Source organism: Poromitra crassiceps (assembly GCF_964638095.1).
Source record: "Poromitra crassiceps genome assembly, chromosome: 4".
In the NCBI taxonomy this organism is placed as follows: domain Eukaryota; kingdom Metazoa; phylum Chordata; class Actinopteri; order Beryciformes; family Melamphaidae; genus Poromitra; species Poromitra crassiceps.
In genome coordinates this window covers 43,189,261-43,214,542 of record NC_139626.1, presented here as the reverse complement: position 1 = coordinate 43,214,542, position 25,282 = coordinate 43,189,261, and the positions used below count along the sequence as shown (strand labels likewise).

Sequence of the window (25,282 nt, the reverse complement as noted above, 5' to 3'; positions counted from 1 at the left end):
AAAACAATAATTGTTTTGTCCTCTCAGAGTTGTGTGGTAAACTGGGTTTGTGGGGTGAAGTAGAATCAACCCAGTTGCCAGAATAAAACATTGGTATTTTACGTGTCTGCAAACCAGCGATAAGTAGAATATCAACAACGTAAGTTTGAAACAAAATACGTTCCTAAAACGTGCCGAGTCAAGACGCCGAGGGTCAGCCGAGCAAGTCAACATCTTGGTTGGGTTTAGGAAGCTAAACAACTTGGTTATGGGTTGGTTTGGTTCGTTAAGCACCGCCCAATTCAAATCCTGCATCAAGAAAAATTGTAAACAGGGAAATGGCGATATTTAGGATTTGGGTTGAAACTAATGTCTCAAACTTTTTGAGGGTTACAATTAGTCACATAAGACCCTAAATTATATAGAAGGTTTTTGTGGATTTCGGTTTCCAGGGTCTTTAAAAACGGGACACGAACCCGGCTCTCTCGGTTGAAAGACGAGCAACTTAGCAACCACCCCTACTTCCTATACTTGTCAGTGGCCTGTTTTAATTGGAACGTTTTCACTGCACGTCATTTGAAAGTGGAAAGTCCAAAGTTGTGTTATTATTTGTACGCAGAATGAAGAGTTACTAGACAAGTGATATGAAACGTGTTTTGGTTCAAACATTACATTACATTTTATTCTGGCGACCAGTAGAATACTATAGAATATTAATTTGTTTTCACAATTACTCTCTTCATTGTAATTTTTCAGTCAAAACAGACAGACTTTGTGCTGTTTTTGCACTTCAAATCCCACATAATCTCTTGAGTCATGTTGTTTACACTACAGTTTGTACAAAGTTCTTACACCTCAGATGCAGAGCTCAGACTGGGAACATACTGTAACTGTGTGTGTGTGTGTGTGTGTGTGTGTGTGTGTGTGTGTGTGTGTGTGTGTGTGTGTGTGTGTGTGTGTGTGTGTGTGTGTGTGTGTGTGCGGGTGTGTGTGTGTGTGTTTGTGTGTGTGTGTGTGTGTGTGTGTGTGTGTGTGTGTGTGTGTGTGTGCGCGCGCGTGCGGGTGTGCGTGTGTGTGTGCGTGCGTGTGTGTGTCTCGTCTCAATCCACACAAATATGTGTGTTAGAGAGGGAAGAGGGTGGGCAGGAGGGCTGAGCGGCAGGCAGGCGGGTATGAACTGGCGTGGTAGATGGTGATCTCACTGGCTTTCTTACATAACACTTTAATATGGCCGAAGACAATGGGCCCCGTTGTACCACAGCTGGCCTGGTGCAGAACAGCCCGACTTGAGCCAGTCACATAGCCAAGAGAGTATAAGGGGGTCAGATAGTGCCCCCCTTCATGTTTTAGCACACACACACCACACACACACACACCACACACACATATTGTAAATAAGCGTCACGTGCTGCACTTTTGTTCTCGCTTTGCTCTTATTCAAACAGAGGAATAATTCGGATCCATAAACGTTTTAACTGTGTATTTACGTAGCTTAAACGCAGGTACTTTCCACACATGCATGAAAGGAGAAACAAGTACAAACTTGACGGTGAAATGTCTCAGCCAAGATAACGCATATATATATATATATATATATATATATATATATATATATATATATATATATATATATATATATATTTATGTGGGCACACTCATTCCATTCTTGGCTGTCATGGGCCATGAACACTTGGCATACTCTCCTCTTGAGTGCATCTCAGGAACTAGAGATAAACCAGAGCCCCCCCCCCCCCCCACATGTGTGTGCATGTCCTTGCCTTTGAATTTGACATTCAACATAGATTTGCAATTGCCACTTCTATTTGTATAATATCCTATTCAGACAAATGGTGTATGTTATCTGCCTCTCTCTCTCTCTCTCTCTCTCTCTCTCTCTCTCTCTCTCCCTCCCTCTCTCTCTCTCTCTCTCTCCCTCCCTCTCTAGTCTGCTGCACTCTGCATTCTTGTATGTTTTCGCTTGTATGTGTGCATGTATTTTGTGCTGGGAACCCAAACATCTCCGGGAGGTTGTGCAGGGCCAGATAAGGCCGACCCAGAGTCAGCACAGGGCTGCATCGGGAGGTTGTGCAGGGCCAGATAAGGCTGACCCAGAGTCAGCACAGGGCTGCATCGGGAGGTTGTGCAGGGCCAGATAAGGCTGACCCAGAGTCAGCGCAGGGCTGCATCGGGAGGTTGTGCAGGGCCAGATAAGGCTGACCCAGAGTCAGCACGGGGCTGCATTCCTGCGGCGTGGTTTGAGAATCGAGCAGAGATGTTTTCCCACATAGATAAATAGACAAAAAAAGGACGTGTTTCCTCCTTCAACTCTTCAAGCATTGATCCTAAAAGGCTCTTGTCAGACTGCAGGAGCTGAGCTGAGCGTTACTAGAGGTCTTCGGGTATGCCCGAATACCCGAAGGTCCGACCCGAACCCGGACGGGTTTTGGGTCCATTCAAAAGAAGGCACTGCGGGTCCGGTCCGGTAGGGTAGGCGAGTGGCTGCCACAGCTGTCAATCACCCCTTTTTGTATCGTCAAATAGCTCATTTAAAACAAACATATCTGAAAAATGAGCACTCGAAACCTACATGAGCGTGATATGAACTACCTAAAATGACAGAAACCATCTTTGGGAAAAATTGATGTGGCATGTATCGTAGTTCGATTCTTTAGTTTGGCTCATGTTAGAGGTCTCTGGGTGGGTATGCCCGAATACCCGAGGGTCGGACCCGCCCGGGTCTCGGGCTCATTCGAAAGAAGCGACTGCGGGTCCGGATCGGATTCGGGTCTGACATTTATCAGTTCTGTACGGGTCTGGGGCTCAGCTCTCTAATAATAAACGGGTCTGGTTCGGTTCTGAGTACTACATTTTCCGGGTCTTTTGGGGTTCGGGCATGACTTTCTGGCCCCGTGAAGACCTGTATGTATACTCCTTGTCCTCATTACAACTTTGACAAGCCTGTTGCACGGGTACAACTCAATCAACACCAACACTCTCCTTCTCTTTACTCCAGAATATCATTGTATCACTTCATAATTGTGGTGCACTGCAGCTGAAGCAGAGTTGTGACCCTTGGCTTCAGCATCAACACCCTCAGTGAGTCGTTTCGTTTGGTCCCAGGAAGTCCCACAGGCGCGCCAAATATCTGACGGCGGTGGAATGGAACGCTGTGATGGATCACTTGTGGTGTTGTTGTGGCAACAGAAATGGTATGTCATCACGATAACACCGTATTGTAAGTGTCAACATGGAAGAGAACAGCTAAGACTTGAGTCACACAGTGTTCCTACAGTTCCCCCCGCATCATTCCTCAACATATCTCCATATTCCACGAATTCCAGCGGCCGGAGTGACGGCTTTTACAGGAGAATTCCGTTTTTTTACACCCTGGACCTTATTTCCAGCCTTAAATATGATGTTTAAGTGACCCTGACAACGTGGGTTTGATTAGCATCAGCAGAAACCATAATCAGTTTGAACTGCAACCTGAAAACAAGGAAAACGGGGCATCTGAAATGATAGTATTTATGTCTTGTCAAAAGCTTATTTTCCGACACACAGCGGCTCATATGCTTATTATAGGGAGAACATGAATTAGCGATGCAACGTACCTCCGTGCTGCTGCTCTGTTTGCTGTGCGTCACATAGATAGCACCTCCTGCTTTATCTCCTGCTGCTGTTTGCAATCCATATATGACGTTATTCCATACGAGTGGCAATTGAATTCGAATGAATCGTCCATAATCTTGAAATCAGATCATATCTATAGGCTACGCTAGGCTGCTACACAACAAACTGAGTGAACTCTGACCTGCCCCGTATGTGCTTCTCTTCTTCTTCTGTTTGGTAACAGAAGAAGAAGAGAAGCACAGACGAAGAAGAGAATGGCTTGTGGATACCAGGGCATGAACAGATGTGTGGTGTAGGCCTATGCAAGAACACTTGTTGTCTTAATGACCTCATCACTGACTGTGTCCCAGATGTGGCAGGGTCAAATCCACATCCCACAGAATCATGGTGTCATAGTCTGGACATGGTGTGTGTGTGTGTGTGTGTGTGTGTGTGTGTGTGTGTGTGTGTGTGTGTGTGTGTGTGTGTGTGTGTGTGTGTGTGTGTGTGTGTGTGTGTGTGTGTGTGTGTGTGTGTGTGTGTGTGTGTGTGTTGTGTGTGTGTGTGGGTGTGTGTGTGTGTGTGTGGGTGGGTGGGGGGGGTTTAATGTGGGCACACTCATTCCTTTCTTGGCCGTCATGGGCCATGAACACTTGGCATACTCTCTTTAGTGCATCTCAGGATTAAGTAGAGATAAACCACCAGTCACACACACACACACACACACACACACACACACACACACACACACACACACAGAGTTGGTTAAAAAAAATGATTTGGGGGTCAGGGTCAGTGGTCAAGGTTAGGGTTAGGTTCAGGCAAGTAGTGGTTATGGTCAGGGTAAGGGCACGTATCCAGGGAAATGTAGTACCCCAAAAGTGTGTGTGTGTGTGTGTGTGTGTGTGTGTGTGTGTGTGCGTGCGTGTGTGTGTGTGTGTGTGCGTGCGTGCGTGTGTGTGTGTGAGAGAGAGAGGAAGAGAGTGAGTGAGTTGGTTGAGTAAATGAATGAGAGAGAATAAGAGATCATTCTGAACACAAGTCATAATCAATGATGCTTAAATTTAGCTATGATCCAGTTCTTCAATTATCTATTTTTGTTTGTGAGCCTAAAAGTTAAAATTAAAAGTTAAAGTTGTATCATTGTATTTGTACTTGTAGTTGTGTCGTATTATCGTATCAAACAAACTCAAACCAAAGAAATGCAGAATATGGGTTGGTATGGTTGTTTCTGCCGCTTTGACTGTCACTCATACTCAGTGTTGGGGGTAACTCATTACAAAAGTAACATATTACATGTAATATATTACTTTTAGCAGTAACTGAGTAATATAACTTATTACTTATAGGATCTTAGTAATATGATACCAGTTACTTTGTCAAGTAACACAAGTTACAAATTGAGTTAAAAATGTTAATCAAATCACATATTTAAATAAAGATACAATCATTTCTTAATCAAATTGTGTGTTTTTGTGCAAATAACCACTATAGATGACAATAACAAAGGAAAAGAATAACATTTCGAATTTTGGATTGTTTACACTGACTTCAAGGCGGTTGAAATAATTTTTCGGGATGGTTCCGGTGTGGCGATGTCATTCTGCTGCTGCTGTTGTTTTGGTGAAAGTAATGCAAAAGTAGTGTAATAAGTAACAAGTTACTCTACAGAGACAGTAATATTGTAAAGTAACGTATTACTTTCAAATGAAAGTAACTAGTAATATGTAGTATATTACATTTTGAAAGTAACTTGCCCAACACTGCTCATACTGCCTGTGTGTGATGAGTTGGTAAAGGGTTGATCTTTTTCTTGTGTCATCTCACCTCTCCTGAATCTCTTCCTGGATGCCTCGATTTGTCAGTGTGTCCCTGTCTGTTTCCGAGACTGACTCTGTATGGATTTCTGGCTCAGGTGAGGTTCTCTTCTCCACTGATGTCATTGTCTTCCTCAGTCAAAGTCACTATCTCATCCATAGTCTGAGCCAGACTCAAAACAGAGTCCAGCCCTCAAGCCTGTCTAGAAACCCTCACCTTGTGGTTGGTTCTTGCCATTACTTTTCCTCCTGTAACCTCAGGCTACGGGCTGAAACCCTCTCCAACATCTATGTCCCTCATAGCCTTGCTTTCCAAATGTTGATCTAATCATAATCCAAAGACTTTCAAAACCCTATCCAGTTTATGTCTCATTGAACAGTCCTAGACCACAAGGGGTCACTGAGCCTGCTAACTGGCAACTTGTGTCTTTTACAATTCAACACTGCCCTCTGGTGGGGAGCTTCGTTACAGCCAGTATGTTCTCATTCTGCAGTTGTGCCATCGGAGCCAGTAACCACTCCCTAAAACATAATTTCTTCATAAATATAAAAAATATGCATATATGATTATGCCTATTAGACCTACAAAAACAAACAGGCTACACATTCTTACAAACGCAAACTTCTTCTGTCTGTATTGGATTTTACAAATTACAAATTCACTGTAGAATTTTAAACAAGCCCTTATTGAGGGTAGAATTTTTGTATTATTAAAATACAGAAACTTCCTTCCAAGAATATATATATATATATATATATATATATATATATATATATATATATATATATATATATATATATATATATATCCTTAAACAGCTCAGAGTGACAGCAGGATAAAATTAGTTTAAACAGCACATCTCATAGTGCCATGCCTCTAACCCTATGCTGCCTTTTATTCCTCAATTTTTAGCAATCACTGAGATTAAAATAATTTGTCTAAATAGACATTTTCACTATACCCTACGTATTTTTATTAAGTAAATGTCTTCCCATTTGTGTTTTCTATTTTTTCAAGTAGTACATTCCAAGAAGTTCTGTACACTTTTCTGCTCACAGTAATGGTTCACTTTGACCATTAGAGGGCGATATCATTTCACAGTACAGTATAAACAACCCCATCGGGCGCTGCTGCTGCTGGACAGGTCCTAAAGATATCAGCTACATTCTTCTGTATAAAAATAAATAAATAAATAAACAAATAAATAAATAAATAAATAAATACATGCAAATTTAACCGTATTCATAAGTGTTTAATGTGAAACCTTAATTCATAGCGAATCAGGTCAGGTGGGACATTACTATTGTTTCCTGCACCTTGCTTGCTCCCACAACATATACCAAATATTATATTAAATTGTTACACCCAGAACAAAGAAGCAGGATCCACACAGAGTCCAAATTAACAATTCAACATTTATTTAAAGTAAAAAGACAGTGGAGTGTGGTTGTCTGTAGCATGAGTGGTGGGATTCATTCGCTCACCTGTGAGCTCCTCCACTCTGGAGCTCTCCATGGTGCTGAACCTGTCTTCTTGAGTCATTTTGGCCACTAAGTACTAATTAGTCAAAAATGGCAAATTAGTAATTAGCCATGTTTGCCCATTTAGTGTACGCTAATTACCTAATAAAAACATCAAGGTTCTGTAGGTCACCTGCAGGGGTGCTCTTTACACTTCCTGAAAGATTCAGCCCGATATAAATATCGCACGTAAAATGCACGTAAACGCACGTAAAAAACACAATTCTGCTCACTCACCCTCTTCCAATCCGTACTAGACGGAGTGTGACAATTGACTGTGACTCTCCCATTGACTGAATACCCATCTACACTATCTAAGCTCTTCAGTCTCTGACTGAAGTGAACCGAACACGGAAGTAGACAGGAGTGAAGCCTCTCGCTCAGCCGTAGTACAGTGAACTTCCCGGTGCTGCTGAGTCGCTCCCATAGACTGTAACGTTATAAAACATCGCTCCGTGGCCACCGGTGGAAACTACAGTCTCTTCCGTAGTTATGAAACTTTCGAGCGGAGGTTTTGTAACCGAGACGTGTCGGCCAATCACAGCACGACACTGCTGCTCACGTGGCGGCCTTTTTTTTATGTAACAACAAACGGGTGTCTGTTGGAAAGCCCCCTTGACTAACTGTGTCAGGGCTCTCGGGCAGCTACAGAAATGGATAGACAACAAGTAACGTTACATAGAGCAAATTTGACATAACGCACGACATAGCTTTTTCTTTATTCCACACCACCACAATGACGCTTCAACAACCGCAAGTGAAGGACGCGCTGGAGGAGAGGAGCGCCTTCTTCATCGAGACAGAGTCCGAGTGCGCCTGGGCAGAGGAGCGTGTTGTTGACCACCATCAACTCATTCTGCTCAAAGCCAACGCTCTGGCGTCGGAAAACTGCCTCAAAGAAGCGATTGACTGTTTTTCTATGGCCATGCGCAATGGCTGCATGCGGCCTGAGCAATTAAGCACTTTAGTAGACTGTATCCTCCGCAACTTCAAGATCAACTGTGCGGGGCTGATGAGGCCGGGGGGAGCGGACAGCAGCACCCGGGACGACGTATTTAGCTGTCCGAGTTGTCATAGTTTTTTAGGCGAGCCTGTGACCATATCCTGTGGACATTCATACTGCAAACGATGTTTACAACGCAAGCGGCTGTCGCAATGCAAGCTGTGCGGCGAAGCAGTGCGGGCCGCCGCCAGCCCCGGGGAGCGGAGGGCGAATGTAATACTGTGCGGACTTTTAGAGAAATGGTTCCCCGACGAGCTGAAACTATCTAAAGCGATCGGTGAAGTTGAGGGGTTGTCCAGAAGAAAACGCTACGAAGAGGCTGTCGAACTAGCAACCCGTGTTATTCAAGCTGGTAAGTGGGGAGGTTGGGTTTTCCCTCTGCCTTCTGCGCAGCTCTCTGTGAGCATGATGAGGAAGCTGCATTCATAACTTGATTATATATGGATAATAATAACCCACAATTATATACTTCTTTAATCGTAACACTATCCAGGATTAGGTCAGTCTCAACTAGTCTGCTGCTGCGCGGGGGTCAACTGAGTACAGCAATTTGTAAACCCATGCACGTGCTGCTGGACCCAAAAACGACTCCTCCTCCAGACTGTCATGTAACCTCGGGTGACCCGATTACGAAATTTCACGAGTGACGCATGCGTGGTAGATGCGGGTTGCATAAGGTCGTGACACATTTGATGTTGTTTTGTAGCGAGGGGTGGAAGAAGGCAGTTGTATTTGTAATTGTTGCTAGTATAATAATAGCCCTTTGTTTCATAATATGCAATCGATCAGGTATGGATAGATACTGATGTCTGTTAGGGCTATGTTCAAAGCTGCTGGTCCAGATAAGCAGCACACACAGCAGGCAATGAATAGATGTTGTAACATGCCTTATGCAAGGAGGTGACCTAGAATATGTTTGTGTCGTGATTTGTAGTTTCTTTAGTTGATCATTTCATTTCTCCGATGATGTGATGCAGTGGGCTTGTTGTGACGGGAAGGCTGCTGGTTCTAATCCCACAAATGGGTGGGGAAAGTGAAGAATAAATGCTTTCCTCCTCCTCCTCCTCATCATCAGCACCTCTTATATACATGTGCCCTTGAGCAAGGCGTCTCAATCAATCCCACAACCGCTCCAGGGGAGCTGCTCAGTGGCCAAAAGTAGGCGACAGCATGCACACAGTACACCCACTCCATAAATAACAGACATAACATAATAACAGATGATGTGCAGTGCCAGGCCTGTTGAGATCCAGGGGGCCTGACTTCCAGGAGGATCTGTGATATTATGAGCGCTGCGCTGCAGCAGGCGTGATACTGCTCTGCAGCAGAAATAGCCTTTATCATTGGCTCCAGAGCCTGTGTGGAGACACTAAACACTGACAGCCAGCCCATGGCCTGCTGCTGGCTTTGCTCTGTGTATTTTGTTTATTTGATTACCGATATATCTATGTTTGCCTGCTCACAGCAGCCATTGCACCCCTGGTGCAATGTCCCAGTTAATGATTCTTCTGATGTTCTTTCCTGATGCAGTTTTTGCAGAGGTTTTTTCTGCTCACTGAGCTTCTAAGGTTGGAGTACTGAGTGTTTTCATTTATCGTTTCATAACGGGGGCGTTGTGAAGCCCTATGGAGATTGTAACTGATTGAAAAGTTATACTGCTCAGATTGACCGTTGCAAAGCTGCCTGTAGCCTCTTTGAGATGCACAGCAGGAAACGCTTAGTAGCCTACTGACCTATAACAGCATGTCAGAGATTTTGAGTTGGACAAAACGGCGCGTGTCCATTTTCTCTGAGGTGATTGATGGTTTAACCCCCTGCCCTTTACCTGTTCTGTAAGGAGGGGCTCGGCCCGGGAAGCAGACACACTTTCTGGGTCAAGTGACATAATATCACATATAACCCACCCGTCCTCTGTTACTTAAACATGACCTACAGGATAGTCTGTACCCGCCCTCTGTTACTTAAACATGACCTACAGGATAGTCTGTACCCGCCCTCTGTTACTTAAACATGACCTACAGGATAGTCTACTCTGTACCCGCCCTCTGTTACTTAAACATGACCTACAGGATAGTCTGTACCCGCCCTCTGTTACTTAAACATGACCTACAGGATAGTCTGTACCCGCCCTCTGTTACTTAAACATGACCTACAGGATAGTCTACTCTGTACCCGCCCTCTGTTACTTAAACATGACCTACAGGATAGTCTGTACCCGCCCTCTGTTACTTAAACATGACCTACAGGATAGTCTGTACCCGCCCTCTTGTTACTTAAACATGACCTACAGGATAGTCTGTATCCGTCCTCTGTTACTTAAACATGACCTACAGGATAGTCTGTACCCGCCCTCTTGTTACTTAAACATGACCTACAGGATAGTCTGTATCCGTCCTCTGTTACTTAAACATGACCTACAGGATAGTCTGTACCCACCCTCTTGTTACTTAAACATGACCTACAGGATAGTCTGTACCCGCCCTCTTGTTACTTAAACATGACCTACAGGATAGTCTGTACCCGTCCTCTGTTACTTAAACATGACCTACAGGATAGTCTGTACCCGCCCTCTGTTACTTAAACATGACCTACAGGATAGTCTGTACCCGCCCTCTGTTACTTAAACATGCCCTACAGGATAGTCTGTACCCGCCCTCTTGTTACTTAAACATGACCTACAGGATAGTCTGTACCCGCCCTCTGTTACTTAAACATGACCTACAGGATAGTCTGTACCCGCCCTCTTGTTACTTAAACATGACCTACAGGATAGTCTGTACCCGCCCTCTTGTTACTTAAACATGACCTACAGGATAGTCTGTACCTGCCCTCTGTTACTTAAACATGACCTACAGGATAGTCTGTACCTGCCCTCTGTTACTTAAACATGACCTACAGGATAGTCTGTACCCGCCCTCTGTTACTTAAACATGACCTACAGGATAGTCTACTCTGTACCCGCCCTCTGTTACTTAAACATGACCTACAGGATAGTCTGTACCCGCCCTCTTGTTACTTAAACATGACCTACAGGATAGTCTGTACCCGCCCTCTTGTTACTTAAACATGACCTACAGGATAGTCTGTACCTGCCCTCTTGTTACTTAAACATGACCTACAGGATAGTCTGTACCCGCCCTCTTGTTACTTAAACATGACCTACAGGATAGTCTGTACCCGCCCTCTTGTTACTTAAACATGACCTACAGGATAGTCTGTACCCGCCCTCTTGTTACTTAAACATGACCTACAGGATAGTCTGTACCCGCCCTCTGTTACTTAAACATGACCTACAGGATAGTCTGTACCCGCCCTCTTGTTACTTAAACATGACCTACAGGATAGTCTGTACCCGCCCTCTGTTACTTAAACATGACCTACAGGATAGTCTGTACCCGCCCTCTTGTTACTTAAACATGACCTACAGGATGGTCTGTACCCGCCCTCTTGTTACTTAAACATGACCTACAGGATAGTCTGTACCCGCCCTCTTGTTACTTAAACATGACCTACAGGATAGTCTGTACCCACCCTCTGTTACTTAAACATGACCTACAGGATAGTCTGTAACCGAACTCTGTTACTTAAACATGACCTACAGGATAGTCTTGTTACTTAAACATGACCTACAGGATAGTCTGTACCCACCCTCTTGTTACTTAAACATGACCTACAGGATAGTCTGTACCCACCCTCTTGTTACTTAAACATGACCTACAGGATAGTCTGTACCCGCCCTCTTGTTACTTAAACATGACCTACAGGATAGTCTGTACCCGCCCTCTTGTTACTTAAACATGACCTACAGGATAGTCTGTACCCGCCCTCTTGTTACTTAAACATGACCTACAGGATAGTCTGTACCCGCCCTCTTGTTACTTAAACATGACCTACAGGATAGTCTGTACCCACCCTCTTGTTACTTAAACATGACCTACAGGATAGTCTGTACCCGCCCTCTTGTTACTTAAACATGACCTACAGGATAGTCTGTACCCGCCCTCTTGTTACTTAAACATGACCTACAGGATAGTCTTGTTACTTAAACATGACCTACAGGATAGTCTGTTGAAGACACACGTCACTTGTTGGCTCTCCTTTCCGCCCCATTTCTTTTGTGTTCATGTCAGTTTTGCTTAAGGTCAAAAGTATGTTGAAGAACTTGGAAGTCACAGCCTCCTCCTGTGTTCCTGCATTGAGTAGTGCAGGAATACTGACAGCTGCCTGCAGCCAAGCGTGCGTGTGTGTGTGTGTGTGTGTGTGTGTGTGTGTGTGTGTGTGTGTGTGTGTGTGTGTGTGTGTGTGTGTGTGTGTGTGTGTGTGCGTGCGTGCGTGCGTGCGCGCGCGCGCGTGCGTGCTTGTGCGTGCGTCACAGGAGAACTGATGTGGTCCCTCGCCGAGAGAGCTTGACAGGTGGTGTTGGTGTGAGGCCACAGACTGACTTAGTAAGCGAAGCGAGCGATGCCGTCGCACCACCTGCTTTTGACAGTGTTGCTAATGCGTCGACTTGCAGAATAGTTTTCACCTCCTCCTGCAAGCAGAAAAAAACACCGGCTTAACTAGCTTCGCCAATTAAACCGTTCTCAACCTTTTCCCACTCGTGGCCCACTTGAAAAATCTCAAAAATGTCCGCGGCCCAACATCCGAGCGTGAAACAGCACGGACGTGTTCTCAGAGCACTCATTTGAACGATAAAAGGAGCTGTCCATCAGCACCACACAGAAAACAGAACCTAACGAGTGGGGCCTGTCTGCAATAGGCCAATTAATTAATAATTCATCACAAATTTAATAACGGTATCATTCAACAATGGAGGAATGCATTCTCATACCCAATAATAATAATAATATATAGTATATATTTCAGGAAGATTGTAATGTTTTGCAAATGATTTGGCAGATCATCGCATTACCTTCACGGCCCATAGGCCGGGAATGGCTGCCGTCGGGCTATTTAATATGGGTCAAATATTTGATTGTGCTACCTTAGCTTCTCATCTCATAACGAGATGTTCTTTTCAGGGTCATCGCAGACGAGCACCACCATATCTGTGATATCTGCTCAAACAGAAGTCGCTCCGTTGTCTCTAAAAGAAAACTCTCCAAAGTCAAATCAAAGTCTCTCTCCTGTCTGATGTCTGATGTGATTTCAACCTTGCTCTCCCTCTTCTCTGTCCCCAGCAGACCCAGAGGCTGTGTCGGTGGTGCGGCTGTCTCGTGCGGAGGCCTACCTGGCTCTCAGACAGCACCGTCTGGCTCTGGAGGACGCAGAGCTCTGCCTCGGCTCCAGCCGCTCTGCAGAAGTAGGTCATTGCTCTCAGCGTGAAAGAAGCCATGAATGCTGTAGAAATGGGATTTCTATACGTATTAAATCCTTATTGGTTTTAATACCTCCCGCAGAGAGGAGTTGTTGGCATCCCCCAACGAGGCTTTAGCCACACACCCCCCCAAAGGCCCAAGGCCAGAAGAAATCCCGACAATGACCGATATATTTGAGTTCAGGACAACCCTGACAATTCAAAATCAAGCATTTTTTTTTACTGTATTATTTTAGAGAATTTGAAAGTTAAGCTTTCACATTTGTACGTTGAAATGTCTGAAACATGAGGTGCTGTGAAAAACACATTGCTGCATAAGACAACGACCGATACATTTGTGTTCAGGATAACCCTGCCCGACTGCACACTAACCCAAAAGTCACACACACACACACACACACACACACACACACACACACACACACACACACACACACACACACACACACACACACACACACACACACACACACACACACACACACACACACACACACACACACACACACACACACACACACACACACACACACACACACACACACACACACACACACACACACTTCTGTACCTCTGCTCAGGGAGTCTGGTCAAGTGGTCAGTCAGTCTGTTCCTGTATGTTGGTCAGCAGGCCATTACCTAGAAAAGGTGTATTTTAAGACCGCGCCGCCCTCAATGCTCCACACGGAGGCGTTCACTCGCAAGCGCCTCTATTCGTGGCACCATTTGGTTCAACGTTATACGTTTATGACCTCGAACGTAGCTTAGAGACGATGCCCGACTTTTAAATACTAAAATCAAGTTGATCATATTCCTTTGTAGGAAAAAAAGACGTGTTCAAAGTAACGCTGCCGAGTGAATCTTTTAGTTCAACTTCTTTTTGGGTTAGCCCGTTTGTTTCTAGTTGAACTTTTGTTAAGCACCAGGGTCTATTTGTAACGCTGTACAAAGAGGGCTTCCCTCCAGGTGAATCAGTTCTGAAATAGTGTCGTGACTAAAGAAGGCTTTGCTAGGCTGCGGGTGGAGTGATTAAGGCCACAGCCATTCATCATTGTGTTGCAGCAGCAGCAGCAGCAGCAGCAGCAGCAGCAGGAGACTAAACCACGGGCTCTAGGATAGCCTTGGATTATGGGGATTTAGTTGCAAAGTGCGCGTGCTCTTGAGTCTATCATGCGCTATCTTGTATCTCTGTACTGTCTATCTCTGTCTGTCGCATTTTGATTTGTCGACCTCTTAGGGAAAGTTGTTCATGCGAACGTGTTGCATCACCCGCTTTGGTGCCAACTGCCAAGTTGAATCGATGTTCTGTCTGGCCCTTTTAAAATATGCCTGGTGATTTGGAATCCTGGGGTTTTTCTCAATATCATCGTCATTTACTTTTTTTTTTAACCGTTACGAAGGACGAGCACGTTTGCTCAGGACTTGGAGATATCGTGAAGTTTGTGTGTACACAGTGCTGTAGTCAAATAGGGCATGGCAGGGTGGCGACTGAAGGGCAAGCTGACCCAGAGTAAACATGAAATAAGTGCTAACATCTCTTTCTCTCTCTCTCTCTCTCTCTCTCCGTCAGGCGTTCTTCTGGAAGGCTATGGTGCTGCAGCAGATGGGCCAGGTGGACGAGTCTCTCCAAGTCTTCCTCCACTGCCTGGCTCTGGACGAGGACTTTCCCTGCGCTAAGAGACAAGTGGAGAAGGTGAGAGACTCGGCAGGAAAAGACGGGAGTGGGGGGAAGCGGTGGTGGACGGAGAGAGACGGGTGTCGCTCGCAAAATGTCACGGTGGCAAAGGTGGAGAAGCCAGACTCTTGTGCACCGTAAAAAACAAGTCTGACCAAACACTGAAGTGGAACTGCTCTCACTGTTGCCATCGCCCAAAGGAGAACGTCACATTTACTTTGGCCCTAGTGGACCTGTCCTTTGATAAGATGGGGATCGTTATGCTCTCCCTTTTATGAGTTCTTCCTTTACGGAACCTTTTTATAGCTAGCGTCGGCTTCTGTACCACTCTGAGTGCTGGCTTACTCAGTCTCTTAGGGAGCGAGGCTGTGGTTCGTAGGCGTCCTGAGGAAACGTTGTGTCTCCAGTATTGCTTCTTGATTAACACATCAAGCATTTACTGCAGGCTATTATGACAAAAGCAAAGTCGATGCAAGGTGAATGTTTGAAAGGAAATAAATGAGCATTTCTATCTCGAGTTGCATATTTGCCAGATAAGCTTTCTCAATGTTTTTTTATTAGGATCATCTGTCCTGGCATTGCATAAGATCTACGTTGTGTTAATGGGTCAGGTCTTGTGACAGCCTGTAATGACATTAGTATCACTTCTTAGACAACACACACACACACACACACACACACGCACACGCACACGCACACACACACACACACACACACTTAGAAGTGACACACAGTTGACCCATATTCAACCAACAGGACAGTAACCTTTAGCATGACATGGCAATTTGTTGTCTTTCAGGATGATACTCTGTCAAATGTTATTGCTAATGTTGCTCCAAACTTAGGGAAGTCATCTTCCTGATGGTGTGATCTTTGTTCTCTTTTGTTGATGCATATGGTGACAAGTATTTGGACTAGCCCAAATAGAGCAATTGCTTTGCAAGTTTTTTTTTTAAATTATTATTATTATTATTATTATTATTATTATTATTATTATTATTATTATTATTATTATTATTATTATTATTACAAAAATGCTGTTGTGCTACTGGGTCAAACTTGATCCATTCTCAGCATAGTCTGTTGTCTTGTGTGCGTTATCTTCGCCTGAGAAGGTCATCCATACTGGTGGACTGGTGGTTGTGGCGTTCTATTCACAGCATTTTGTATTGTATGATATATTCCTTTAATCAGTTGATTCTTTGCAGATGCACGTGACCACGTGGAGATAGATTTTCCCAGTTATCAGAGACCGTGTTCATTTCTCCCTGATGATGCTGGCTCCAGATAAGACGTGCGCCGATGACTAACCGAGTGCCCTTTTATTTGTTATTTTTTGGACAGATTCTGTTTGACCTGCTCTCCCCGGCCGGTGAGAATGTCAAGGTTGGCCTGAGGGAGACGACACAAAACACCTCGCCTCGCTTGCGCTGTAAAACCCTTGTGGCCGATGCCCAGATCCAGCCTCCAGCACAGAGCCCGGTCCATCGACAACACCAACACGAGGTCCATGCCACCTCCGCGCACCACCGGCTTGACCACGAGGAGGTACAAACACACCCTGATACGGCTGTCATTCAATATAACAATGTAGTGGTTTAAGGCAGCTTTTGTTGTGGCTCTCTGTGTGTGTTGTTGTGGCCCTCTGTGTGTGTTGTTGTGGCTCTGTGTGTGTGTTGTTGTGGCTCTGTGTGTGTTGTTGTGGCTCTGTGTGTGTTGTTGTGGCTCTGTGTGTGTTGTTGTGGCTCTGTGTGTGTTGTTGTGGCTCTGTGTGTGTTGTGGCGCTCTGTGTGTGTTGTTGTGGCTCTGTGTGTGTTGTTGTGGCTCTGTGTGTGTTGTTGTGGCGCTCTGTGTGTGTTGTTGTGGCTCTGTGTGTGTTGTTGTGGCTCTGTGTGTGTTGTTGTGGCTCTCTGTGTGTGTTGTTGTGGCTCTCTGTGTGTGTGTTGTTGTGGCTCTGTGTGTGTTGTTGTGGCTCTCTGTGTGTGTGTTGTTGTGGCTCTGTGTGTGTTGTTGTGGCTCTCTGTGTGTGTGTTGTTGTGGCTCTGTGTGTGTTGTTGTGGCTCTCTGTGTGTGTGTTGTTGTGGCTCTGTGTGTGTTGTTGTGGCTCTCTGTGTGTGTGTTGTTGTGGCTCTGTGTGTGTTGTTGTGGCTCTCTGTGTGTGTGTTGTTGTGGCTCTCCGATGACATACACGGTTGTGCAGAGATGTCCTCTCTTTGATACTGTCTGTGTTAAAGTGTAACATCTTTCTTCTTGGTCTTCTTCGTCGTCGTCGTCGTCGTGCAGACACCTGGACGTTGGGAGAGCCTGGAGCGCACCGGCCTGAGCCGGACTCATTCGCTACGGCTACACAGCTCTACCTGTGGGGAGGAGGGGCTGAAGAGAGTGTGCTCCGCCCCTCAGCTGGGGGACCAGGGGAAGGGTAGCCTGCTGAAGAGGAAGCTGTCGGCGTCCGACTCCGAGCACTTTGTCGTGTGCAGTGGAGGCAGCAAGCAGAAAAAACAAGGTCAGTCGCCACCCGCAGCATTAGATGTGCTCAGTCCTATTGCTTTATATCCTTTCTGCTTCTGCCATCCAATGATCATAGAATACAAGCAATTATATAATAGTAGCACTTTTAAAATTTTATTTGAATACTGTAATTCAGCCTGAGTATAGTATAGTTTGTTGGATTCAGTATACTTTCATTCGATCCCACTATGAAGGCTATTCCTAACACTTGTTATATCCCGTCACCATGGTACATGGTCACATGACTGTTTAATAAATCATGATGATTATGGTTGTTGGACATCTCACACACAGCTCAGGCGCCTCGTTAAGACAATTAATTGCTCGTAGTAGTAACAGCATATCCCAGCTGCGATGCCATGCTGCCCCTGCCTGTGTGTGCATGTTGCGTGACCTTCTGTCCTTGTCCGTACCCCACAGGTGTGGCCAGAGGGGTTCCTCAGAACCTGCCGGACCCCAACGACCTGGAGTGTTCTCTCTGCATGAGGTACGGCACGCTGACACACACACACAAGGGCTTCACAAGCACACACACACACTTGCACGCTGACACACACACAAGGGCTCCACACACGCACACACACTTGCACTGGAGCGTGCGTTTGCACCTTAACATGAAGAAGGTCCAACTTGACAGTTTGCGTCTCTCCCACACCACTCCAGGTTGTTCTATGAGCCGGTGACCACGCCGTGTGGCCACACCTTCTGTAAGAACTGTCTGGAGCGCTGCTTGGACCATACGCCTCAGTGCCCCCTCTGCAAAGAGAGCCTCAAAGAGGTGAGAGATCGCCGCCGAATCTGGCTTTTTAACCCTCTATCCGTGCTCGATTTCTGATCAAACGTGATTTGTCGATTGATGAATTGACAAAGGCCCTCTTGCGCTCCTATTTATCTCACAACCTGCATCTCGCTCTCTCTCCAGTATCTAGCATCTAGGAAATACACGGTGACCAGTGTCTTGGACGCGCTGATCAAGCAGTATTTGCGGGAGGAGCACGCGGAGAGGTCAAAAACTCATCTGGAGGAGACCAGAGAGCTTTCAAAGTGAGTATAGCCTCGAAGCACTTGGTTCATCTCTCTCGTCTCCGGGTTCATTCCAGCTTTCATCATCATCATCATCATCAGGTATTTCTCTGTGGAAGAAGTTTGAGCATCTAGCGTTAACGTCTGCCTCTCTCTCTCTCTCTCTCTCTCTCTCTCTCTCTCTCTCTCTCTCTCTCTCTCTCTCTCTCTCTCTCTCTCTTCCTCCCTCGGTGTAGCTTGACGGAGAATGTGCCTATCTTCGTGTGTACCATGGCTTACCCCACCGTGCCTTGCCCCCTGCACGTCTTCGAGCCGCGCTACCGCCTCATGATCCGCCGCTGCATGGACACAGGCACGCGCCAATTTGGGATGTGCATCAACGATCCTCAGAAAGGGTAAGTTATCTCTCAACGCACAAGCTTTAAGTTCACTCTGCTCTGCTCCGCACTGCTGCTTCTGCTCTTTGTAACCTTGCCCGGAGAAATAATCATCAAAAACCTTTACTGTCTGTCTGCTGGAATAAGTAATGAGAGAGAGAGAGAGTGTAACTGTGAACATTTAAGCCAACAGGCTTTCAGACTTCATATTTTAAGCGTTCTCTACGGTTCTAGTAGCAGACAATTTATAATACTCCCTGCATTTCAAGGGCTATTATAATGTCATCTCCTTAGTATATTCATTAATTAAGTAGCACATGGTTTGTTCGGCTTGCACTGTTAGGGGACCTTGCATTAAGGGGCCCTTTACACGAGGACAGTTTCTGAAAGAAACGACACAATAGCGTTTCCTTCACACCTTTTCCTTCACACCTTCTCCCTGTTTACATGAGCACTGTTGAATTTTTAAAACGCCGTAATGTACATGCCAGGTCGCTAGGTGGCAGTGTGATCACCTTATTCTTTGCCCATACAAGGACGTTCTGCATGACGTAATTTCGTAATCGTCTTCCCTGTTTTAAACGCGGAAGTAGAGTATGCCTACCGCAGTCATTTAGACTTGCCAAAAAGCTTTTTTCAAGCAAAAAAACCCCAAACTGTTTTAAAGTTTTAATATTTGTCGGGTGAGAATGTAACATATATGTGACCAGTTTATCAGAATAACGCCTATTGGAAATCTTTAACGAGCAGCGAGGACCGGGAGGCTCCCGGTCAGCGCAGCACAGTCAGACTGCTGTGCTGTCGGACTAGCTATCTGTCAAACCCTACTGTTGTAGTTAGGCTACTGGCAGTGAGAAAACACTGTCGACGTGCTTTGGTAACTAACGTTAAATGCCGACCGGGTAACAGCCATCGGCTCCTCGCAGCAGTAACGTTATGAACATGCAACTGAAGTTGGCCGCAGTGTAGCTTAATTCTAAATGTTGCCAAATTTCATTCATACTGACGTTTTATTTGGTTGCCAATTCGCGCACGGCTATGGCGTGTGTCGCCTGTGCAGGCACGTCAGAGTTTCTGAAATGTGCCGTTCCAAAGCGATTACATGGAGCGCTCAGCGGGGAGCGTCACCAAGAATTTCACTCTGGAGGGTGGTTTTAAAATGTGTCGTTTCCTAAGCGTGAATTCGCCGTCGCCGTCTTAACGGGAGGCACTAACGATAAAATAATTCCCCGTTTCCATAGGAAACCGTCCTCGTGTAAAGTGCCCCTAAGATAGATAGATAGATAGATAGATAGATAGATAGATAGACAGACAGACAGACAGACAGACAGACATGCTGGCTAAGAACATACAGTAATACATAAATGACATCCATGACATACAGACTGACGTAGAAAACATTAAGTTATATTAGCTTTTATTTCAGTCAATAGTTTAAATCTGTTACACATAGTGCATCACATACCAAGGTCAACCGAGTTATGGGTTATGAAGGACCTCTAAGTGATGACTGGGACAAACTGCCACAACATCTCTCCTGTATCCTGACTGACTGACTGGATCGCCCCCCTGCAGGTTTGCAGATTATGGCTGTATGCTGATCATCAGGAGCGTCCACTTCCTCCCTGACGGCCGGTCAGTCGTGGACACCATCGGAGGCAAGCGCTTCCGGGTGCTGTCCCGAGGAATGAAGGATGGCTACAGTATTGCTGACATCGAGCATTTAGAGGATACCAGGGTAAGAATCACAGCTGCCCTCAATTAACCGAGGTTGTCTGTGTTGTGTTGTGCTGTGCTACAATATTGCTATATCTTTTGTTACAAAACTCTTCTGACAATCCGGATTCCAGTGATTGGTTGATTAAATAGTTTGATTGGCTCGATTAGGTGGAGGATAACGAGGAAGTGGTCAGACTGCAGGAGCTGCACGACGCCGTGTACGAACAGGCCCACATCTGGTTCCAGAACCTCAAGATTCGCTTCCACAACCAGATCCTGCAGCACTTTGGACCCATGCCGGAGAGCGAGGCTGACATCCAGGTAAGCCTCCGACACCGTGTTTTTCCACTTCCGCCTGTAGGATTTTTTTCAACCAATCCCTCCGAACATCAGCTACCCTAGGGGCCACATCTTAAGCAGTGCTGAACTGATGCTCTTTGGAGTTTGAAATGTGTGTAAATCACACCTCAAATCCAGCCCACTGTTATGGCCCCTTTGAGGAGGAGGAGATGTTTCCTGATGATGTGAAGTGATGTTGCTTGGTTTCCCCACACAAACCGAGTGAATCGTAGTCCTCGTGAATCCAGAGTGGTTTAGTTGTTGGTTAAACTCACTTCCCAGTATAAAGGCTCGTTAACCAGCTCCGCCAAGGGAGCTCAGCTCTCTTGCCGTTGCGGTTAGCACGTGCGCTTTGCAAGCGGGAGATCGTGGGGTCGAATTCGCGCCTCCACCCCTGGTCACATGGGTTGCTGTGCGGACTGTCAACACAATGCAGGTTACACCAGTACTGAGAAGCTTTAATTTAATGTTGGCTGTCACAAAATGTGCAATGTGTATCCACAGGGAAAGCCATTTGTATTCAGTTATGGCGTGCTAAACTCTTTCAAACGCATCCAAAATACTGAAATCAGTCAAATGCAGCACCTGCCACCTGGATTTCTGAGTTTTTGATCATTATTCATTGGAAAGTTTTGTTGGAATTGGGTTTTCAATCTGTCTTTGCTGTCACCTCTAAAAGGCTACTTCACTGCAGAACTGGCTCCATCTGGCTTCCACTTGTTTGAATAGCTTTAGGCTACAATAATGATACTGAATTGGAACTAGATTAGTAGAAAATACTATCCAGTGACTCCCAAGTGAAATCTGTGTTCAAATGTTAAGAATCAAAATAATAACTTGTGTAAACAATTTGTAGAGTGGGGCGTGTTTGCAAATCTGCTCAATTATAATCACAATTAGAAGAAAGGCATTCTCCTAGATTTATTGTGTATTGTGAATTAACCAATTTGGCTAGTTAATGTCCCCAACTCATTTTAGGCTGCAGCCTATTATCATGCACACAAATATTGTGCTTTTCAAGAGCAATTATTCCACATCTAAAAACCAATTAAGGAAAAGTCTGAATTTGGAGTCAGGACACGCTTGCAATTTGGGGAAGCTCCATGTATCTCACCTACCTGCCTCAGAGGTGTGAGTGACGACGCAGGTGCTACATGTATTTCTGCTCCGGTTCTCACCCTGCACTGTATAAAAGGATTATGGATCTACTATAAGGACAACCACAGGACAGAGTCCACTCACAATATATAGGCTAAAGAGCTTTATGGGTAGTACTTACATAATCCCTCTGGCTGTTTTACGTCAGAAGGGTGTCATGAAGAGAATCCTCAATACTCACACGCACGCGCGCACGCACACACACACACACACACACACACACACACACACACACACACACTCTTAAGAGACTGACACACACTTAAGAGACAAACACACACACACTTAAGAGACACACCCACACACACACACGCACACACACACACTTAAGAGACACACACACACACACACACACACACACACACTTAAGAGGCAGGGCATTGGCCATTCTCAGTGGAAAGTTTCCACTGGAAGTGTTATGTAAATTTTTAAGCACTTTGTTCCAGGGCAAAATACAGCAATGCTTTGGCCAATGCGTTGTCTTAAAGTGACAGAGCACAGCCATGGTGAATTTGATATGCCTCTTAAGCTTGCAAGTGTATAAAGAGCATGGTGCAGGTTAGACACCACTTTGCATTAATATGTGGGATTTTATGTAGCAATAGACCCTTTTCATGGGGGCCATTTTGTGTCGAAAAGGCAGGGTAAACACAGGTGCAAGCAGAACACTAACGAGGGTTTCCAGCTTCCAATAGACCCTTCTCATGGGGGCCATTTTGTGTCGAAAAGGCAGGGTAAAACCCAGGTGCAAGCAAAACACTAATGAGGGTTTCAAACTTCCATGATTGGAATTTGGAAACCCTCATTAGTGTTTTGCTTGCACCTGTGTTGGTCCTGCCTTTTTGACACAAAATGGCCACTGTGAAAGGGGTCTATTAGGATTCTCTTTTGTTTTTTGTTTTACCTGCACCACGCTCTTTAAGCACATTTAGAAACGGTGGCTCGGGTTTCTTAACTTGAGGAAACAGGGATTCTTCAGCGATGTAACTCTGACGCAGCATCTGGTAATACGGGGCGTGTGGTCCTCAAGCAGCTTACCGTAAAAGCTCATTTACGTTTTATTTGATTTAGTTTCAAGTGTGCCGGCTGATTCTTGGAACACGTGACGGGCGGCCAAGCAGCGTCTGATTTGGTTCCACATATTTATTTATTTATTCGTTTCCAACTACTGTAGTAATACAATTTTTCCTACTGCTTTCCCACTCTTGAGTTCTGGTGTTTTGGCGCAGACAGGTTCTCACGTCGTCCTGTCTAGAATAGTTCCAGGCAGGAAGCTGCTCTGTCGCTTGGTTTGCCTCAAAATAGCACGAAAGAAAAGATATTTCTGTGGAAAGACACGTCTCATACTGTCCCCCCCCCCCCCCCCCCCCCCCCCTCTGTCTCTTTTAGGCAACTCCTAACGGTCCCGCCTGCTGCTGGTGGCTGCTGGCTGTGCTGCCCGTCGACCCGCGGTACCAGCTGTCTGTCCTCTCCATGACCACCCTGCGAGACCGCCTGCTGAAGATCCAGCACATCCTCGCCTATCTGCAGAGCGTCCCCAGCGCCTAGAGCTTCCTCCTCCTCCTCCTCCCCCCACCACCACATAACTGTAACACTAAAACATAACACTGAACATCCTCTGGACTCTTCGAATGACATTCGAGCAAACCTTCTGTCAACCCATCAACCACCAAGCCCCTCGTCATTCTAGAGCATGCTGCACCTCGCCTGGCTCTGCCCCACTGACTGTCGGAGACGTGAAACGTTATTTTAACGTCGGGAAGAGATCAGAGCGAAGCGGGTAACATCCTTGAACTGATGATCGCTGCTCAGCACCGCAGAGAAACCAGAATTCCGGCTGAAACCACCTCAGGGATACCCTAAACGTGACTCCTTTACGACGTCCATCTGCTCTCTTACTTGCTGCATTCATTTGCCAGGAACACTTATGAGAGTCCCAATTGTAAGGTTAATACTGTGCTGTGGAGGTAAAGGAAAGCAAAAGTTTTGGAGGTGAGACAAAGACATTGCTATCAATGACTACATATTTAATTAATTGATCTCTGATGAGATCAGTTAAAATCCTTTTTCTTTTCTTTTTTGAGTGGAGAATGTTTCCGTTTGTATAGAGAGGAGTGAGAAAAAAATCCCAAATGCTGAAAGTGAAACCAAGGCAGGAGGAAAGGTGACGTGGAGCTGAGGGAGAAGGCTATATAAACCTAAGCACAACAGTAGGCTAGCATAATGCTCAAAACACTGATGAAAGTATTGATCTTACTCTTCCTAAGCCTGAAGCTTTTTCACTACGTCTACCATGATGCACAACTGACACCACTGCCTCCAAGTGGTACCATTGAAAGGACGAGACCTCCTTTGTTTCCCTCACATTTTACAATTCTCCGAGCTTTTTCGAAACTGTGATACAGGCAGCCATTTTGTTTTACATACACTACTGCTGGAGGAATGGCCTTGAAATCGTATCTTGATTCTATGCTTTTGGCGATGTGTTTCTTCCATGTCACAGCTAGTCACAACTCAACAGATCCATCTTCCAAAAATGTTCTGTTTTGTTTGTCTGTCATGGCTTTAGACCATTTCAGTTTCTCGTAGCGTAGAGTTTCATGATTTTTGCAGTGAAGAAACAGTATTTCAGATTCAAGAGAGTTCTGTCTCTACTACGTGTATTTCTTGTCTCCTCTAAATCAAATGTTCCAGCTACCCATGTAATCCACGTTCAGTGAAATAATTTGTCAGTAAAAAAAAGATCTACATTCTGAACTTATGTTTGTTTAAAAAAAAATAGTAAAGGGGGAACTTGCAATATTATAACACATCAAAATAAGGAAATCAACTGCTTATATTCCTCAATTAGTCAGCTGAATGGGTTAGCATGGTTCTTCATGGCTTCACTTTACTTGGAGGAGAAAGGACAGTTACCTGAGGCGCTTCAGTCAGTGGACTGTTCTTGCCTTATGATTTTGCGTTGTGATTTGAACTGCACGATGCGTTGGCTTGGTTACCATTCCTTTTGCCATAGTAATTAGTATGTTTTAATTTTTTTTTTTTTCTCAGTCGCCTCAAAGCACCAGTTGTTCAGTGTGGAAAAAAGAAAGTTGAGGCTGTTGTATGTAAATCATTTGTAAAAAAAAAAGAAAATGCTTTTTGAACAGATTTTGCTTTTTGCTGAAATGTTTTAAGTTATGAATTTTTAATAATAAATGCACTTATTTTTCAACTCGAGCCTCAGAGTGTTAACTG

General features: G+C 45.1%; 1 protein-coding gene across 2 annotated transcripts; it reads left to right on the top strand.

Annotated features, from left to right (window-relative positions):
* The first annotated feature begins 7,568 nt into the window (after positions 1-7,568).
* On the top strand, positions 7,569-25,242 carry lonrf1 (LON peptidase N-terminal domain and ring finger 1). 2 transcript variants are annotated; one of them, XM_083635238.1, is made up of 12 exons: positions 7,569-8,281; positions 13,113-13,231; positions 14,817-14,939; positions 16,266-16,469; positions 17,205-17,424; positions 17,850-17,916; positions 18,093-18,207; positions 18,352-18,473; positions 18,689-18,847; positions 20,405-20,567; positions 20,717-20,869; positions 23,435-25,242. In XM_083635238.1, exons 1-12 carry the CDS (start codon positions 7,663-7,665, stop codon positions 23,591-23,593), a joined length of 2,223 nt encoding a protein of 740 aa, XP_083491364.1. In that variant the 5' UTR covers positions 7,569-7,662; the 3' UTR covers positions 23,594-25,242. The 2 variants fall into 2 exon arrangements, with proteins under 2 accessions (XP_083491364.1, XP_083491363.1); XM_083635237.1 differs by having other exon boundaries at positions 13,110-13,231.
* Positions 25,243-25,282: the final 40 nt, after the last annotated feature.